We start from the raw sequence: 21,738 nt of genomic DNA, 5'->3' as shown, positions 1-21,738 counted from the left end.
ATATTTTCCAAAAGCACAATTAAAATATTTTTATTTTAGCACAATTTCCAATTTCTCTGGAAAAAAAAAGTTTCCCATCTGAATTTTGATGTAGATTACAATGTACAAATCTGTTATTATTAATTTATAGAAATGCTTAGTCTGGGGGGAAAAGAGGAATTTATATTCAAATATAATTTATAATCTGACTATTGTAAAAACATATTAATTTTTAAGAAAGAATTAAAACCATAAAAGATTACAAAAAATTTATCAATTATTATTTTCTAGGGATATTAACATTCCATCAAGTACTCAATTTTTCTATGAACCAGAATTCTTTTTTTATCATTTATATAAAATTTGCAATTTCTTTAAAATAAATATTACATTTTTTTACATTTATAATTAAATTGTTGTAACTTGGTAATCTTTTATTTCAAAATAAGATTCTATTACTGTTAGAAAGAATTGTTCAGAAAGAGTTGTTTTATAATATACATATTTTCATTTTCTTACTATACTATTTTAGCAAAGAGAGAGGTTCAAAATAGATTTCATGAAAATAGTTTTAAAGACATTTTCATAAACATACTAAAAAGTAGAAAGAAATAAAAAAAAAATATTTATTACTCCTTAGTCTTTAATTAATAATTATAAATATTTTTGAATATATCTTAGTTACTATAAATATTATTGAAACAAATTTTTCTCTAAATATATTTTGTCATCAAGAAGACACAAGAGTTCTAATTATGGATATTTAAATCCATGTAATTTAAATAAAATAAGTAATTAATATACTCTATTCCAAAACCATTTCTTATGAAATTTTGTAGAAAATAATAAACCTATTCAGAAAAAATTTAAACAACTCTGATTGGGGAATTGTAGGAAGCAGTTAATTAGAATGAGAAGTGAATCAGAAAAAATCAACAAGAGAAGTTAGCGAGCCATTCCTTAAACAGATAATCTAATTTCCATATTTGCAAAGAAATAGAAGCATTTGGTTTAAAAAAACAGAATTTCAACATGATCTATTCTTTCACAAAAAAATTAAAAAAAAAAATATTTTTACAATAATAGGCATATGAAATATCTATATGACAATTAAACAATAAATCCAGAAATCTGCTGAATTAATCTCTTGCTATCCTAACCATAGCCTTAAAAAAATAATAAAAAAGGAAAGGGGGAAGGAGAAACAACTTACTATAAATACTGTTAAATACTAAATTTTAAAGACTTTTTTTTAGTGATAACAGTTTATATGCTTGTTATGTTCTTTATTTGTGAGAATACATTTTAAATCTGCTCCATGTTTTTTTTTTTTTTTTTTTTGTCAATATAATACAAAATTTCAGACATAGTATATATTTTCAAATGTTTCCTGCCAATTTACAACAAAACCTATCTTTAATAATCTTCAAATTTCTTTAAAATTATGCAGCATACAAAACTGACTAAAATCTACTGTAATGCAAACACAATGAAATTTGCCATTCAAAGGCCAGCCAATCTTTTAAATGTGATATAATTAAATAACTACTTCAAACATTCTTTTAAATGTAAATTAGAGTTTTATAAACAATGGGTTATACAGAATTTAAGTTTATGAAACTTTTATTAGCATATATTTCTGTCAGCTTATAGGTTTAAAAAAAAAACCCAAATTAAGTAAAGTTAAACCAGTCATAAGCTAATGCAAAATTAATTAAACAGTCATTCAAGTTTTATTTCTTGTTATGAAATAAAATGCTTTTTTTTTTCCATAGCAAAAAATATAATTAAATATAAATTTTTATTTTTTCATCTATATATCTACAATTTTGAGCATAGAAAATGTTTTCAATAAAAATAATCTGCTATTATAAAATGTTTAAGATCTGATTTATAAAATATATATTTTAATATTTTCATCCTTTTAATAAATCACTTGAAAGAATTAATCATTAGCTTTTCCCAAAAGTTAAAAAAAAAAAAAAAAATGGTAGTATATTATTTGATTCATATAATGAATTTACTAGTGGCATCTTCATACAAAAGATTTCTGAAAATTTTAATGCAGTATGCAGGTTTGAAATTAAAAAAAAAAGTGCATTTCATAAAATAATGAATTGTGTCAAACATATGAGTAAAATAAAGTGTGATTAATTGAACAATTAAATGAATAAATTTGTACATAAAAATATTGAGATAAAATATTTACATAACATAACAATAAAATTCTGTATATTACATAAAAAGAAAATTAATTGATCTCAAGTGGGATTTAATTTGATTCTAAAAATGCTGAAATCTGCAGAAATGTGTCATGCCTGATTATTACAAAAAAGGAAATTTTTTTAAATATTTAGAAAATATTCTGAAAATGTGATTCATTAGAAGTCAAATGATATAATTAATATATAATACTCTAAAATTGGAATTTTCATTTTTTATATTTTACTTAACATCTCAAATATGTTTGTAGAAAAAATTTATAATAGATTACCTTGCACTCACATATAGAAATTAAATACACTTACTAGCAATTAAATACATCCCTTTCTCTTCAATATTAAAAAAAATTACTTTATCACAATAATTTATGCTAGAATAAATTTTATTGAATAAATTTAAATAGTGATGAAATGCTGCAAGGTTCTTGAAACATTTTATTTTATTTTACAGAATCTTACAAAAACATTAAAAAAAAAAAAAAAAAAAAAAAAAAAGATAAGTACAGTCTTTTTAGCACATTAATTTCACATTTGTTAAACAAAAATTATTACATTCCTCCTCTGATTGGTGGGGACACCAATATCACACCATCACCTCGAACAAACAACATTGGAACTGTTCTTTTTGTTGTCTGCAAAAATAAATACAGAAGATATATAAGTTGCTGTTATTTTTTTCAAAATAATAATTTACACATCTAAAAGCCATACTCCATCAAATTTAATTGTTTTAAGTCTATAACTTTTGGGCATAGAGAATCAAAAGGCACAGAAGTTTAACAGATCTAACAAAAGAAGTTTTTTTTAATAAACCAATGACCACTAAATATAAAAAGAAGACAGCCCTTAAATATTTGGAAATTCTAATACATTTCAAACCATTCATATTCCTTCATGAATTCATATGCAATAAATATTTAAAGATTCTCAAGATAATACAATCCCATTCAGAATTCAGTTAAAAATCATCTAAAAACACGGTTATTATTCCAAATAGTAAATTGTTTTCAATTTCCATTTTATAATTTCTTTGATACTGCATTTTTCAATAACTAAGTAAAATAATGTAATCAACTAAAGCTAGAAAAAATATCTGTACAGCATACCATTTAACAAAATTTATATATCCTATTCCAAATTCATGTTTATCTGAAACAGCAAATAAAATCAAGGGAATTTTTAATATACTGAATCCTCATCATAAAATATCCATCTTTGAAGATCTAAAAATTTGATATTCTGTTAAAGTCACAAAGCTTCTACAATGACTTGCATATGTTTAATCAATTTGCTTGTTTTCGTAATGTAATGACTTGCAACTTTTAAATTTTTCACATAAATTTAAAAATTACTTCTACCTATTTAAACAAGCACATGCAAATATTAAAATATACAATATATTAACATTTGTAATTTTTATTCCAGCCATTTTCGATTCATTTCCTGTAAATGAATACAACAACAAATGAAAGGCATTTAAAACCCTTTAATTTTATCAAAACAAATAAGGTGGACATTTAAACTTAAATAAATAATTTTGAAAATAGTAAAAAATCTATTCAAAGCAATATTTTAAGATGAAATGCAGAGGAAAAAGAAAATTTTTTCAAAGAGACAGTTTAAAAGTCAATTTTATCACTTTACTTATTATATATTACTTTAATATTATTTCATTTATAATAAGAACATTTCAAATACTGCAAAAATAAGATTTTAGATTAAAAATATTACTAAAATGTCTGTTTCTTTAAACTTTATACAGTTATAGACCCTTGACACATTGATACAAAATTTGTCACATTTGTTCCTGAATCAATCTGAAAGAGTAAATTATGCTATTAAAAAGTTACTAGTTGCCCTTAAAAGGGATAACATTTTAATGTTTTCCCACCAAAACTTCAGAATGTACCATTGCAAGTTCTTTTTTTACATTCTTAATTTTTTTTTCCCCCATAAGCGTTCCAATAATATCAATTTCATTTCAGTACAATAATTTCTCTAGTTTTAAATATTTTTTCAGAGCTAATTAACACGTTGCATAGCACACAAGAGTTTTCTTGTTTTCAGTTTAATTTCGTTCCCTAAAGTGCATTATCTGTAATTATAATAATTTAAATAATGGACAAATTGTCTAGAAACCTGCGGTCTCTAGCATACATTTTAGAGATTTCTATGTGATACACAAAAAAATAATGTGTTAAAATAATTCTTTTGTTAAAAAAATAAAATTTATTATTTAATCAGTCATTTGCACATTTTTGCTTATGTTAAAATGGGCATTTGGGCATATTAAGCTTTGCTCTTATCAAGTAGAATAAATATCTTAAAAGTTTGCAAGCAGGAATTTACCATAAGCATTTAATGTGATCAGTTAGTATATCCTGAGTCATTTATAAAGCTGTTTTTAGCACTTCTTTATAATGGCCTATGTAATATTTAGATTGTTTTTTTTATATACTTTATGTTTAATTTTATTATTTATTCGATCTTCTTGACCACAATTTTTTTACAAAGTTCGTGGAATTTTTTCTCTCTTGAAATCTGAATGATTACTGTTTGTTTGGCTTAAAGATCAAAAACAAAATGAGCTTTCATAAACTTTCTAAAATATTTATTATTATATTAAAAGTTTATACAGTCAAATAAAATAAAAATTTAAATCTCTATATACAGAATTTGGCTTACTCTATACACTTCCTCATATGTTTCTTCATCAATTTCAATAGTAGTAACTGTTTCTTCTACATCTCCAAGAACCATATTCAGATGCTGATCATAAGCCTTATAAAGATTTTATAATGGAAATGTCAATATAATTTTTAAAAAAACATGATAAACATACTATTGAATAATTATGAAATAAACCAAAATAAGAAAGTTGTGTAGAGAGATATCGGGAAAAAAAAATGTAAAATTATTTTTACTGTTGAGTTTTATTTTACAATTTTATTTTTTTAGTTTAATCTGAATTTAATTTTTAGTTTAACTTTTAATACTATATAAATTGATAGAAAAGTGTTAGAATGATTTTAAATAAAATGAACACTTTGGTCATTTCAGATAAAATCAATGCACTCTACAAACCTCATGATCTTGGATTCTCTCAAAATATGGCACATGTACACATGTAATACAGACTTGCAAAAATATCAAATTTCATTGAGACATGTATAGAACTAAGAATCGGAACAGCTTAGAATTACAGCTTAGAAGTAAATTTTTCAAAAATGTTTCTAAAAATACAATTTTTTTTTATCATTATTATTTTAGGAACTCTCTTAATTAAGCTAAACAGACGAGATAGATGCCATTTTACATTTTTAATACTCATCTTAATAGCATTCAAAATATTATATGCTTATATTTTTTTTAAATGTCAATACTAAAAAATAAATCATTTAAATTTTTTAATTATATAATTTAAAATTATTCCTTGAATAGTTAATATTGTAGTAAATTCTTAACAATATATAAATTTGGGACAGATTAATTGCTGGAAAAATTTAAATTTGAATCATATTTCCATTAATTCCTCATATTTAACCAAATAATAGAATATAGCGAATATTTACACTTCTATGAAAATAAAAATCTGAAGAAAGAATATAGTAATGAGTCTAAACTAAAACTTTTTATTAAGTATTACAATATGTTAATTGTTTTAAAAAAAGCCATATTTGTTTAGAATACATTACTTTCAAGTAGAACATAACTTCTTGCACTAGGATTTATAGGATTCAATTCTATGAGAACATTTTCTAATGACATCCACAGAACATCAGCACTTCTGGGCATGAGAATGATGTAGATTACTCAAACAGATGAATAAAAATAATCAAATTCTTTTTTTTTAATTTTACTTTTATTTATTTATTATTATTATGTAAAGCATACTTGAGTCACCAGCATCCTTCACAGATGGTTGTGTTGCAGGCTGATATGTTTTCTAATTTATCTGAATATTTTAATACTTTGTTTTCAATAATAACTCGGTAATAGTTCTGAGCTTCCTTTTGTAACTCTATGCAAGGGGTGGCGAACCTTTAAGGATCAACGTGCCATTTTTTCTAAAGAAATGTTTAATAAAGCAGGGGTGTTTGTGGGACCCCAAAAAATCCCCGGAAACTTTTACGGACTTACTACCGACATTTTGGAGTTTCGAGAAGGGGGGGGGGAGAAATGAAAAATTACGATTATGAAGTATTGAATGACCTAATTATAAAAGTTCAATGAATTACTTTTTTTGCAAAATTAAGACCTTTGAACCCAGGTCACGTGATCGCACATCTGGTCGAACGAAGTCTCTCCCTTTTTTTTCTGCTGCGCCTACTTGCCGAAAAGAATCCAGAAGAGAATGTCCGAGAACCGGGGGAATGAGTCATAACTCGCAATAAGGAAAGAACAAAAAAGACGTTTTTTCCCCCTTTTCACGCATTATCACTGCCTTTGGAGAAAGAAAGGAAAAGTTTTCACCCCACACACTGACCTTGCGTTTTCTGCTTTCAAAGCAAACAAAATTACCCAGATCAAAATAAATAATTCATTATTATTCCTACTTCCTTTTGAACGACGATCCCCGGAATTTCCGGGTATCCAAGTTCAAAATCCCCGGAATTCCGGGGTTTCCCCGGAGCACAAACACCCCTGATAAAGTATAGACGTGCAGCCAAATAATTCTGACTTGCGATTATTGGGAAAATAATAAAACTAAATACTAACAACTCAAATTTCTTTATTTACTACGAAAAAATACATTTTGCATTGTATAGTAGTAAATGTTTTAGTTATAAGTGTAATTTAAATTGAAGTAACATTAGTGTGGCTTCTGTTGTTGCAGATTAGATGACAAATATCTTATATTAGGATTGTAAGGTGTTGCTTTTAGCAGAATGCCTGTTGAATTGGGAGTCATCTGCCAAATGGTTTCTAAGCGAGTCTTCAATGTTATTCATCTCTGTAAATAATGACTCGCCGGCATAGGTAGATGAAAATATGGTTAAAACAGCATGAGCCAGCTTCTTCAAACAGTTAAATGTGTCTGGAATTGATTTCCATGTCTCCAAAATTTCGTTATTGGTATTTTTACTTACATTGCTTGTTAATCATTCTGTTTCAATCTATTCCAACTTTTCTGTTGTTTCAATAAATTTTTAAATCCATATTTAACTAGACTGGAAATTAATCAGTTGCATTTCAAGTTCTTCAATTTCCAACCAATTGAATTGGGACAAATTAAGTCTATCAAATGTAGTCACATCGGAGCACATAATAAACTTCCAATAATTCTCTGAACCGAGAAAATCTCGCTGAAAATTCCTTGATTGAAAAATCAATTACGGAAATAAATTCTTCAATAACTTTTTCTTCTTCTGGTTTCTCATATACATCTAAATTTGATATATATTACTGATACTTTTTTCAAGTTTGGGAAGTGATATTTTTGATATTTTTTTCCAAGTTCGTAGTTTCTTGTAATAATATCGTTTCTGAAAACCTGCAGTTTAGCAACAAAAGCGCAAATGATCATAACAATTTTTTTATTTATGCTTTGAAGATTTATGTTCAGTTCATTGAAATGTTGGCATATGTCTTAAAAACATCAATTTTGAAAGCCACATAGTACCAAGAACTGTGGGTATTGTTCATTTTCCTCCTCATTTTGCAGAAACAGTCTGATTTCTTCATTATACATTATTTATACATTAGTAAACCGTTATGCATCGAGTTGACTTCATCCAACAAAGTATCAAACTTTTGCTTATTTAAAGCCTGCGACCATATGAGGTTGAGTATTTTTGTGACTAATGCCATTACATTATCAAAAGATGTTAAACCATTCTTAGCACACAAGGCTTCTTAGTGAATAATGCAGTGGAATCCCACAATTGAATGTCCTGCATCTGTTTCAAATAAACTGAAGAAGTCGTTTTTATTTATTTATTGGCCCACCATATTTGAAGCACCATCAGTTGTTACTAAAACAATTCTTTTCAAATCAATTTCTATCTCAGCACGCAAATTTTTAACAGCTTTACAAATATCTGTGCTCTTTGTAGTTGTTAGGTTGTTAACAACAATGTTATTGAAATTAATTCTTCCTTAATGACGTTTCCTACAAAATATCACGCAAAAATAGCTAAACGTGCAGATTCAGTGATGACAGTACTTTCATCAAGAGACAGCAATATAAAAGGAGCACAGTTAATTTATTCTGTTACATTTCCGGGCAATCTTAAGATTGCTTCTTTTGTGTTTCTGGATAGAGGAATATCTTTGATGTGCGGAATTATCTTACCTTTATTATAAAAATTCTCAAAAAATGAGGACGTGCATGCTAACTAGTACTAACCAGGCTTCCTTCAAAAACTCGACCTCTTGAAAAGGCTTACTATGCTGAGCAATGACATTTGCAGCCAAGTAACTTGCCACACTCATATGACAATACTTGCTAATATATTTAATCATAGACGTCGATTGTTTAATTCTGTCTATTATTGCACTTGCAGGGAATGGGAATATGCAAACTGCAACTGATAACTCACTTTTGTTCGTAATACTTCATAGTTAACTTTGTAATTTTGAACTAAAAGGCAAACTGTTTTGATCGGTAACATGCCCAAAATATTCTGCTGCGTGCCAACAATGGCACATGTGCCACTGGTTTATCATCCCTGCTCTATGCTTTAATTTTAAAAGAAATGACAGCAAATTCTTTGATACTTTGAACTTTCTATAGTATGAGCTAATAAATATTAAAACTGTATTATTCAATCATTTTAAACTCAGTATATCCTTTCTATAGACTGGCACCCATATTTAACTTTTTGGAAGTATGAATATTAGCTATTTTGTATTATTCAGCTAAATATACAGAATTAATAAAAAACAATCTTGAATTTTAAATTATTTTGATAATAAACTTATAATCATCCAAAATTCTCCAAGTGATTTACAATGATACTACTTATTCATGGAATTAATATGAAAATTTTAAAATATACTTTTGAAATTCAATTCTTAGGATTTTCAAAAACACTTTTTTTTTTTTTTTTTTACAGAAGCCCATGTGTTGCATATCATTCTAAAGATGCGCAAAATTCTATAAAACAACACTTCTATCATAATTGGAAGCTCTTGAAGTAATTCGAAAAAATATACTTGCAGTTTCTGAACACATTTTCGTTGATTTTACATAGCTGTAATTCAAAGCTGATTCGAAAAATCTCAATGAAATTTCGCATTTTTCCAAATCTATGCAAGTAGTACATCTGTGGCAAATTTTATGAAAATCTGAGATGCTGAGGTAATTCTATTTTAAAACTGTATTGAACTGTATCAAACTGCTATTAGGAAATAAGATCAAAAACATGCATACAATATATTAGGATAAACAATACTGTAAAAGTAAATTTTAAAAAACAGTTATGTATTCTTTATTTTCAAAAACTTAAGAAAGTTCTTTTGAAAACTTACATGAAGTCGTCCTCTTAGTTCTCTTTCATTTCTCATTTTAACATATATCCGCTCATCTAAACTGAGACGAATTAAATCCAAAGGTTCTTCAACAGCATTTGCAGCAGACTTGTAAATAATTAAAGGTAGTTAGCTTTCATAATATTATTTTAAATTAGCAGTAATTAAAGAGCGAAAAAAAAATAATTTCAATAAAAAGCCAAATTTATCATGTGAAAGTATTACTTATCTTTTGTTTAATAATCTAAATATAATTAAATAATAATATAGTAGTTATCAATCTTGATTTAATATAAAAATTATGTGAATTTCTGAATTCTAAATAGATATTCTCCAAGTATCCAACTGATATAAATTGTATATGACAAACTAACACAAACTGTATAAAATCAGATTTATCCAAGCTAATTCATATCTAGGCATTTAAATTTATACAAATTTTAGAACAAGTCAGCAAACAACTGAAATAAGTAACATTACAGGAAAGAATACTGAATATCATTTGATATTAAATGCAAGATTATAATATGAAAATGGGAAATAATTCTTCACAAACTAATTTTCTTTTTAAATAAAATCTGTCTTATTTTTTTTTTTCTCACAATTTAATAAGAATGATACCAGAACATATATGGAGACATCTTTCCAAAAATCAAACACAGCAGAAGAAAAAAAATTGACATTGTGATATATCTGGTCCCTTAAAAACTAGTTTTCTAATGCAACATTCAAAGGAATTAAGAGATTCCACCAATGAATCTCAGAAAATCTGAAATCCAATCGTTAAGTTACATTAATGTAATGCAATTTAGGTCGGTAAGGAAAAAGTAATCAATATTGTAATTACATATATATGTAATTAATATTTTAAGTTCAAAATGCTTTTCTTTTACTGCTGCAGAGATAAATGCAACCTTTAAAGCCTTCTTATGCGCTTTCGGTCAAGTTTTAAATTAAGGAAAGTATTAATTCATTAGCAATATTAGCTTTAAATAAATTTTCACTTTACGAAACATTCTATATCAATATAATATTAATTTATTTACTAATTTTAAGTTATTATGGAACAAAAAATAGTATTTTAAAGAATTTTTTCTCATATACAATGATTCAAATATATATGAAGCTATTATGAAAAAATACTATTCTTTTGAACAAGAAGTAAAAATTCTTTAATATTTGTTCACATTTATCCATGACTCCTAAATTTGTCATTATTCCATTAACACAAGAATAACATACCAAATAGTTACACAATTAAATGATTCAAATATGATGTTTCCCACGTAAAGAATACAAAATATTTAATATTAAAATTTACATAAATAATGCATCACATTTCAAGAAATAATTCAAAATTCCCCCTTACTTGTTCATTATCATCCGCCATGTTTCCCTTTTGATACCGAAACAAAATACGGAAAGAAGTTAAATGTTACATCCAGTATCCCAATTACTGAATTTACTATTTTATTCTTGAAAAAGAAAAGAAAATTTTCTTTCATTTTATTTTTTTAAAACAATATTAATTTTTGTTTAAATAATTTAATTGTCTCTCTCGGTTTTTTTTTTATTTTATTTTTATTATGTATGTCACAAAATAATTTGAATTCAATTTTTATATCTCAATTCTCTTTAAAAAGTGGCCTCGGAATTTTTTCAAAAAAATGCGCAAACTATTTAAGCCGGTTGAAATTTTCTGAATTGTATGCAATTATTGGATTTCCGAATCAATACATGTCTATAGGTGTATATAAATCCCGCGGCAAAGTAAGCCGGCGCGTTATTTTTTGATTTTTCTTTGTTCATTCCGCTTCCGACATTACATAACGCACTCCATCGTTGCTCTTTGAAAGTGAATAGCGCAACTACTGCAGTGATTTGGTAATTATTAAATTTTATACCTTCTTTTCATGTATTTTATCATAACGAAACTATTCATTTAGTTTGGGTTTGTTTCCTTTTAGATTTTGCATGCAACTTCAGTATGGCCTAAATTAATTGTATTGCCAATATTTTAATAATTGCCCACTTCAGGAATCCACAGGTGTCTGATGGATTTATATAAAATACGTCTTATAAAAATTTCTACTCTCCTTTCTAATATGTCAATAACTTGCAAGAAACACTACAAAACTCAATCACAATCTGAATAGAATGCTGTTTTGCGGTTCGAGATAATGAATTTCATTTAATTTACCTTCCGCAGACACGCTTTTACAGGCGAGATCGATATATGTATGTTTTTTAATGAATATTTTTTTAATGGAAGTGGTGTGAGGGATTTGGGAGCGATTAACTTTTTAGTATTTTTAAAAGGTAGTTGTAGTAAAACTAAAAATCTTATTCTACGTATTAGATTTTAATTGTGATGAAGTAGATGTTTTTTTTATAATGGAAAATCTTCGATTTTTTTTGACATATAATTTTCTTTATCATATACAAAAGAATACTTTCATATCCTTTGTATATTCATAAAAAATATACAATCTCTTTTCACAAACTTATCTTTTTATATGAATAATGCATTCTTTTTCTAGAAATGGCACCTGAATTGACCAAACCTGCTCCTAATTTTGAAGGAACTGCTGTGATAAATGGGGCTTTTAAAACTATTAAGCTGAGTGACTACAAAGGAAAATACCTGGTTTTCTTTTTCTATCCTTTAGATTTGTAAGTAAGATTTGAAATTGTAAAATTTCAAGTATTGAAACCATAAATTTTAAGTATTGAAACCATGTTTTATATTCTAGTACATTTGTTTGTCCTACTGAGATCATTGCCTTCTCGGAAAGAGCTGAAGAGTTCCGCAAAATCAACTGTGAAGTTGTAGCTTGTTCAACTGATAGTCACTTCTCGCATTTAGCTTGGTAAATAATTGAAAATGTATGATTTTATTCTTTATAACTACAAATCTGCATTCTGCTTTAACTTTATTTCTTTTTTGAAAGGATAAATACTCCTCGCAAAGAAGGTGGCTTGGGCAAAATGAACATTCCTCTTTTGGCTGACAAGAATTGTGAAATTGCTAAAGCATATGGTGTATACAAAGAAGATGCAGGAATATCTTTCCGGTAATATCTTCAATTTTTTTTATTGGATCAATATTGTATAATATATATAAATTTAGTTCTTTTATAGATATACTTAAAGTCTTAAAAATTTGAAATGTATATAAATCATTTCATTCATATTTTGGAAACTTTGCTTCGTTCTTTCCATTGTTTTTATGCATTTCCATAAAACAATTTCCAAAAACCTCTTTACACATTCAGTTATATTATAGAAAAGACCAGAATTACTCAAACTTGAATGCACTTAAAAATTCGCTATTGTTCTAGATATGAAGATATTTTAGAATATATTCGTATCTAGATCAACATTTAAGGTGAAGGGAAAGCCAGAATAAAATATAAATTGTAACACGTCTTAAATATTTTTTTTTTTTTAAATAGTGTTCAGTAGTATTTATTTGTTGAATTGAGTAGTTCAGGAAGTCGAATCTGCCGGATGAAAATGCACACTTTCTTCTTATTATTATTACTAGAGACTATAGTCTTTTAATTATATCATGATTTTATTAATTTTGATAAAGAAGGTTAATTAATCTTGTATATAAACCCTTCTAACCTTTGTAAAACTTCTTTAAATTTAGCCTTCTGTTTTCTTCTAAAAATTCTTTCGTTAGCTTGTTGAAATTAAATACTTAAATATGTTATCTAATGTGAAGACGATTAAATTTTATATTGATCCAATTTTTCTAGATGAAAGTTTAAAGTAAGTAAATATCTAATAAGAATGAAAATAGTATAGATGAAATTTATTAGTATATTTTTAAAAAATATGTATAGTTTTATTTAAATTTATTAAGGTTTTAAAAAGATCTTGTAAATATATTCTTATAATATGTTTTAATTGTTAATATATTATTTACTAGTGTTAAATATTCTTATTTAACTGAAAAATAATCTTTACTTTTTATATCTTGTATTATTGCTTTAAGTTTCTTCAAAAAATGCAACAAGATCCAGTAATTTTAAAATTTTCTAAAATCGGTATTTCATTTTTAGCAGTTAAAATTATAAATTTGTTTAAATGAAGAAGACGGAATCTAACAGTTGCTTCTTTTTATTATAACGAAAATTAATATTATAACCAAGGTGGGTACTATTAAAGACATTTATACAAATTTCCTGCCTAAAATAGAATTAGAGTTTGTCGATATTTATACATATATTTTTTTTAAGTGAAAATATTCGTCAGTGAATTTAATAAATTTGTATAATATAATGTTTTTTCCAGAGGTCTCTTCATTATTGATGATGCAGGAAGATTGCGTCAGATTACCATTAATGATTTACCTGTTGGAAGGTCTGTAGATGAAACATTGAGGCTTGTCCAAGCTTTCCAGTTCACTGATAAACATGGAGAAGGTGTGTAATAAGATGTTATATTTAAAATCTTGACTTTTTAATATTTTATATATTAATTCTATTTTAATAAATTAGTTTAAAGCTTGTTATAAATATGGGTATATTATAGAACTTGAATTGCATATGAAAATTAAAAATAAGGACTAAATTGTAAAATTCTTTATTTTTAAAGTTAAATTTCAAAAATAATTGCTTGGCAGTGTTAAAAGTACTCACAAAGAATTTGCAATATAAATATAGAAGGTGCAATAATATAATGAAGCTTATTGTCTTTAAAAAGATACTAAATTGTATTTATTGTATGTTGTGGGATTTTTACAATTATCTAGTTATCTTTCTATTTGATTAAATACTAGTAATTTGCACTCAACTTCAAATTTAAAAAAAAAAAAAAAAAAAAAAAAAGGGGGTAAGAAAGGAACAGAAGATCCAAAACTGTAGGTTGTCTATTTTAAACAATCTTGTTCGAGGATCCTGTGAAACAAGAATTCCAGAAAATAACGATTTTTTAAAATTGAGTAATAAGAATTCTAATTTCGTTGTGGAAATTATAGTTTTTGGAAAAAGCCGTTATAATAATTAACAGTGTTAAAGATGAATTTTCCATGTTAATATATTCTTAACAAAATTAAAGATGGTAAAAGTAATTACATTTTACATTTAAGTTTCTTATAATCTTCCCTTATAAAATATTTCTTTAAATGTTGGATACATTAATTTTATCAGAAGGATTATGAAATAATCATTTACAGCATTTATTGAAATAATCAATTTGACTAACAGTAAACAAGTTATTTTTAAAGCAATAAAATTAGCTTGAATATTAAAGTGCTGGATAACTACATACCTTTAGAAGCAAATTGGAAGTGTAAAGATAAATCAATCTAGAACTGTCAATTTAAACTCTTGAACTGTTTATCTTCCTTGAGATTTTTCTCATTTAGTTTACTAATTTCTAGTGTTGCTTCCTGTAGTATGTTATTAAAAAAAAAGTTTATACTGAATATTTCATGCCAAAGCTATTAGTTATATTTTGTTATTTTTCAAAAGGTAGGATCAAGCCTAAGAATATTTATATATAATTCTTCAGTTTACTGATAACATAGCAGTATCTGATGCTTATTAGCTTCATCATTAGAGATGTCATTTATTTTAAGTTTATGTGTGTTTTTATATTTTTAAAAAAGTTCTATTCATTCTACGGTTTGAAAATCCTCTTCATTTTTGCACTTGTATCGGGAAAATTTTACTTTGTCAAATAAGGGGTGAGAAGAATGATAAAAGAATTTTACATTTAGCACTAGGTTGAATTCAGATTATTTGTAGAGTAGATGGTCGAATAAATACTCATTTTCTTGTGTGTAATCCGTTAGCAAAATATAATAATAGAAAAGTATTAGTCTTGGTAATGGTATCTGTAGAAGCAGAGTTGAAAGATTAGTAATAGTATCTGTAGGCTATTAAAACTTAAGCTCAGAATTTGATGTATTTTTAAATGCCTCAAAACTTGAATGCATTTCAGAAAACGTTCATTGAATAAAATAATTATCCAAAAACGTATTTTAAACTAGTAAAAATAATTTTACATAAGCCAATGGAGGAATTTAACTATTTTTTTTAATATTTTGATTGATATTGTAAATAGATGATTATATATATATATATATTTTAATTCTTAATCTGTAGAAAGCTTTTATTAGAGACCCTATCAAAGAATTTTATAGCACTTTTACTAGGAAATAGATTAGGTTAATAAAAAGAACCGATAGTAGGCTTATAATTTAAATAAGGCACTAAACAGTTTGTAATGCATATTATATAATAATCCTTCTCTAACTCGGTTAATATTTAGATTTTTACTTTACATGTTATGATAATTACAGAACATTCTTTTAATTAAACTTATTTTTGAAAGTGAATGTTACTTATATCCTCTTACATTTGGTAGAGGCCGCAGTGGCCTGGTGCTAAGGTCTCGACTTCTGAGTCGTAGGGTTTCAGGTTCAAGACCCGATTCCACCGAAGAACCATCATGTAAGGGGGTTTGTTGCAAATTAAATCCGTTATGCCAAACGTCTTCCCGCTGGTATGGAGAGGGGGTGCCAGCTCAGTTGTAGTCCTCGTCATCTGGCCGCGGTTCAAAATTACGAAGTCCGTCCCAAAATAGCCCTAGTGTTTCTTTACAATGGGACGTTAATATAGCTGAAACTAAAAAATATTTAAAAACTAACTAAACTTACATTTGGTAATAAAGGAATCTGCTGAAAATAACAATTTTTCAGATATGATTAATATTTGTTTTAAATCCTTTTATATTTAGAAATATTTTGGGTATATCCTAGAAAACTTTAAATTTTTAAAAATTTAGATTATCTCTTTTACAAAACACAGTAAAGCTTTTATAAATAAGTAATTTGGTTTCTTTTTTGATAAGCACAAAGATTATATAAAATATTCTTGAATCTAGTAATTTGTCATTCGTATCTTCTAAATGTTTAATTTCTTTATTTTAGTTTGTCCAGCCGGATGGAAACCTGGTGATGCCACCATGAAACCTGATCCTGAAGGAAGCAAGGCTTATTTTAAGAGCCACTAGATATTTTTATTGCCATATTATTGCATTTAAAAAATGGATGTTTTGATTTTCTTGGCAGCCTTGTAATTTTGGATTTGTTATTCTCATAATAAACATTAATAATTTATGTTAGTATTTTTCTTATATATAGAAAGATCCATACATTGTAATGCGAGTCTGGTATTGTGAATACATTTCTTGATCTATTTTATAATGTTGTGATGTAGTTCACTATGCATTTCGAATTTAGGATGCTCGTATTTTACTCTTCATAAATTTTTTCCCCCCTTGCTTCAAATATATGAGAACTAGAATAAGTTCTCTTATATCCAGTTTTGGAAATTATAACATTAAAAATTTCTTTTTATAATTGGCCAGAGTGTAATCCTTTAATTGGCTTGTATATATTTTGCCTAGATTTTTCAAAGTGTTTGATTCAGAAAAACATAATTTAATGAGAATATAAATTTGGCAAGGAAAAAAAATTACAAAAATCAGTTAAAGATTATTTTTAATCTATATTGAATATATGATCTTGCAATTAAAATTGGCAAATTGAAAGGAATAATTTCTTGGGGAATTTTCTCTGCATCTTACAGATTACAACCACGGCTAGATAATTGATCAAGTTCTTATTTTATTATGAATACTTATAAGATTAGACATTTGCTTCAATAATTTTCTATATAAATATAGATATCATGTATTCTGGAATAATAATAGATAAATCAAAGCAAATATATTTCTAAAAATATTCTTAGTCTAAAAGAACTTGTTAGCTTGGAAAAGTAAAAAATAAATGGACCATGTTATTAAAGGAGTTAAAATGGATTAAATATTAATGTTAAAAAGGAGCCTTATAATATATATTACATAGGATTGCAAAATATTTAAATCGGCTACTGCTTACTTTGATGTAGAATAGCTAGTTATGAAAGTTTTACTTTTGTAAATAGAAAGTACTAGTAATTTGTATCCTTCCCTTAATCACATCCTTTTGCAGAGTATATGATGATGTTATCAAAGTAAGTGAGAAGAGGTTTGAGTATGCACCTGAAAATTAAATTCTCTATTAAAATTGATTATCATTGTAAATTCGGAAATAACGCAGTTTGCTTACATTTCACATAAATGTGCGTCTGTTTTATCTGGAATGGATATAGTGTATGTAATAAAACTACTTGAATGAAAGAATAGGAGCATTATTCTTTATTATGAAAAAAATGTTTCTATCTGCTATGGGTAATTAGGAAACATTTAAAACTTGGTTTATTTGCATGATCTACGATTAATATTTTTTAAAGTATTGAAAAAGGGGTGGGGGTTGCATCTGAAATTTTCATAGTGGGTAGGGGTCATATTAGTTTGAAACTTTTTTTCTGAAGAAATTATTATAGGTTCTGAATATTGCTAAGATTTTTCAACTAACAAATGAATTTAATAAACGTAAATAAAATTAGATAGCAATTTATGTGTTAAGACATATTTTTGTCCGTCTTAAAATAAATATTCTTCACCAATTTAATCCTGCTAATTTTTTTATTGCAATCCTGAAATCATTTTTACCCTCCAAGGTGTGTGTGACTCTTGGTGGGAAATCATACATTAATCGTAATCTTTACCCACTTTGTGAAATTTTTTATGTGAGCAAGTATTTTTGAATATCAACTAACTGGAAATTCCAAAATAATTGTCAAGTGAACTGGATATTGAGACATTCATTTTCTTATATTTCAAGCTTAATTGCCATTTGATAAATCTTCCTTGTTTGTTATTACATTGCAATCAATCAATACTGACTACACAAAGTAAATCCCCAAATAATGTATGCTCGAGACTGTCCCATTTTTCAATCATATACACTCATGTCCAAAATTAAGGTCACAAACATAAAATCTGAGAAAATGAAAAACTATTCCCTGTGTTGCCACGAAATTTGGCACAGAGGTACACAACAATAGAAGAAAGAGCATAGACACATAACAACATAGAAAAGATTTTAATTGGGAACTAAGAAACAGGGTATATCAAAAAGCGGTACATTATGAATCAGAGATAAAGCATTTATCTCGGGAAATGCCTGTCTAATATGGAGTGTGACAACCGTGCACTGCTACACAGGCTTCACAACGAACTTTCATACTGTTTATGAGGGTGTCAATAAATGTTTGGGTCAACAAAGCCCATTCTTCCAAAAGCGCGGCTTTTAACTCTTGGAGGGTATTAGGAGGGAGGTTACGCAGTGCAATGGCTCTTCCGAGACTATCCCAAACATGTTCAATAGGATTGTGATCCGGAGACCTCGAGGACCAGTCTATACGTCGAATATCCTCTTCCTCAGGAAAATCATCAACGATCTGGGCTCTGTGTGGACGCGCGTTATCGTCCATAAATATGAAGTCTGGGCCAAAAGCACCCCGGAACAACCTCACATAGGCTTCAAGGATCTTATCTCTATAGAGATGTGCATTGTAAGTGCCCGCATCGAAGTGCAGTGGTGTACGACTGCGCAACATTATACCCCCCCAGGCAAGGATTTCTCTGGCATCAAATCTGTCAATTTCTTTTACGTAGGAGGGATGATTGCAAGCTCCTCGCTCTCTCCAGATGAAGATTCGACGAGTGTCACTCTATGTGGTAAATCTCGACTCATCACTGAAAAGAACACGCCCCCATTCTTGATGTGCCCAAGACTTCTGTGTTTGGCCCCACAAGAACCGGGGTTTTCTGTCGGATGCAGTCAAAGGGATGCACTCAACTGGTCACCGGGCATAAAGGGCCCTCTCTGCTAGACGTCTGTATACTGTTTGTCTGAAAATTCTTATTCCAGACGCAGCAGCAAGGTCAAGAGCAAGTTGAGGAGCCGTTGTCAGCCTATGCCGTCGTGCGCTTAATGCCAAATAGCAATCCTGTGCAGGCGTTTTTGTTCTGTGACGGCCTTCCTGATTACAGTACCACTTGTTTGGAATTGATTCCACAACCTGGATACCACTTTCGGTGGCACTTGTAATCATCGAGCCACCTCCGCTTGAGACTACCCAGCTTCAAACCTGCCAACGGCTCTCCGTCTCAATGAATCGTCTAAACGATTATGAGAACTCATTCTCACTGGAAACATGTTGAATTTTTTATTTTAATTCAATATTCACAAAATTGCAGACAAAATTCCCAGATGTCTAAATGGTCTAATCGCAGTAGTTCCTCGAAAACTAATGCTAAACAACATTTTTTCCCGTAACAAAGGATAATATCGTGTTGCCGGTCCTTCACAATATATAAAATATAATTTGTTTAAATTTTACTAGTAGCCATTTAGAATTACTTCGAAAAACATTTTTGTGACCTTAATTTTGGACATGAGTGTACAAGTGACACTTTATGATTGTGATGATAATTCGGAGTGATCTTTACTATTCGAGTGACAAATAATGAATAATTTTTTTTCAAAATGAGATCTAAGTAATAGAATTTGTTAGTATTTTCTACAGCACTTTTTTCTTGGAGTTCATTTCTTTTATACTGCATAAAAAGAATTGGGGGTATCGGCGTATGACTCTGCGTTTTAATGTGCAGATTGTAAACGCTCGATACATAAAATAAACATTTCTTATTTTAGGATATTACGACCAACGATTTAAAGTATTTTAAAGAAATTAAAATAAAAACACAAACTACGTCAAATCCAAGCAACGGCGAGCATCTCACTCGTTCTATTTATTTTTACAATATGAATCTCGTTGCCAGATGCAACAGCAGAAAAATAGTTTCATTTAACACAAAAATAATATATAAAATATTTTTGATGCAATTACTTCAAAAACAAACATGAACAATTATAACAATTAAACAATACAAACATTAATAATTATTTATAATATTTAGTTACGTGTGAACCACAATAACTTGCGATGATGAGTTGCGTTACTCACAACCTGTTCCTACATCACTCCCTTGCCAGTAACGAAGTTACGTTAATTAGAAAAAAATTGAAAATGACATTTAAATTTAATATGAATAGAATGCACTAGAACAACATTTTATGCATCGTCTGTAAAACGCACAGGTCGTTTTATTTTCCTTCCACAACGTGTTTGTGTGGTTAAAGCAGGCAGTTTCTCGTCCTTTATTGAATCACTTAATGCATTCTTATGTTGCATCCTTTCAGTTGAGCCACTTCTTTTGGGTTCACAAGATGCAGGACTGTTAACAGTTGATGGCAATGGAGCATCAGAAGTGTCAAAATGTGTTAACTTATAAGCTGGTTTAATTCGATCAATAGAAATATTTACATGTTCACCTTTGATTAATAACGTGAAAAATTTTTGCGTTCGTTGTAATACTAAAAATGGTCCTTCATATGGCGGCTCTAAGGGTTTTTTTACGCGATCAATCCTAAGAAAAACGTGAGTAGTTGTATTTAAATCTTGTGGAACAAAAATGTGTTGTTTACATTTTTGCTTGGGTATTCTTGGTTTTATTAACTGCATCTGTTTTTGCAGATTATCAACAAAAGAATCTGTAATGGACACAGTTTTCGAATCTTCAAAAAATTCACCAGGTAATTTGATAGATTTACCAAATACCATTTCTGCTATTGTAAAACTACAATCGTCTCGAAGAGAAGCTCGTAAACCCATGAGAACCGTAGGCAACGACTCAGTCCATCGAATACAGTTGTGGCATCTAATGGCTGCTTTTAGCGTGCGATGTAGGCGTTCTATCTTTCCATTGCTTTGGGGATGATAAGACGTCGTATGCCGTAATTTTACACCACAAATGATTGCTAATTTTCTGAATAATTCTGAAGTAAACTGAGTTCCTCGATCCGTAACCACGAGAGAAGGTACTCCAAATCGTGTTATCCAGCATTCGTAAAAAGCTTGTGCAACAACTTCAGCAGTGATCTGTCGTAAAGGAACCACTTCCATCCAAGATGTGTGTCTATCGATGCATGTCAAACAATAGATGTATCCATCCGATGGAGAATACGGCCCAATCAAATCAATATGAATTACACTAAAACGATCATCTGGCGGTTTAAAAGTTCCAAATTCGG

At 28.0% G+C, this 21,738-nt stretch overlaps 2 protein-coding genes across 2 annotated transcripts; one reads left to right on the top strand and one right to left on the bottom strand.

Annotated features, from left to right (window-relative positions):
* Window positions 1-2,672: 2,672 nt before the first annotated feature.
* On the bottom strand, window positions 2,673-11,125 carry LOC129957365 (U6 snRNA-associated Sm-like protein LSm3). The gene is made up of 4 exons (XM_056069657.1): window positions 11,044-11,125; window positions 9,675-9,782; window positions 4,887-4,982; window positions 2,673-2,833 (listed from the first exon to the last, which is right to left on the bottom strand). The coding sequence occupies exons 1-4, from the start codon at window positions 11,062-11,064 to the stop codon at window positions 2,750-2,752; spliced, it is 309 nt and encodes a 102-aa protein (XP_055925632.1). The 5' UTR covers window positions 11,065-11,125; the 3' UTR covers window positions 2,673-2,749.
* A 277-nt stretch (window positions 11,126-11,402) lies between these two features.
* LOC129957357 (peroxiredoxin 1-like) lies at window positions 11,403-16,809 on the top strand. Its single transcript, XM_056069646.1, has 6 exons — window positions 11,403-11,558; window positions 12,215-12,347; window positions 12,428-12,544; window positions 12,626-12,748; window positions 13,977-14,107; window positions 16,621-16,809. Exons 2-6 carry the CDS (start codon window positions 12,217-12,219, stop codon window positions 16,701-16,703), a joined length of 585 nt encoding a protein of 194 aa, XP_055925621.1. The 5' UTR covers window positions 11,403-11,558; window positions 12,215-12,216; the 3' UTR covers window positions 16,704-16,809.
* Window positions 16,810-21,738: the final 4,929 nt, after the last annotated feature.

The sequence above is a fragment of the Argiope bruennichi genome, chromosome 2 (genome assembly GCF_947563725.1).
Source record: "Argiope bruennichi chromosome 2, qqArgBrue1.1, whole genome shotgun sequence".
NCBI classification, from domain to species: Eukaryota; Metazoa; Arthropoda; class Arachnida; order Araneae; family Araneidae; genus Argiope; species Argiope bruennichi.
The sequence above is the reverse complement of the archived record's forward strand: the minus strand, read 5'-3'. Positions and strand labels throughout refer to the sequence as shown.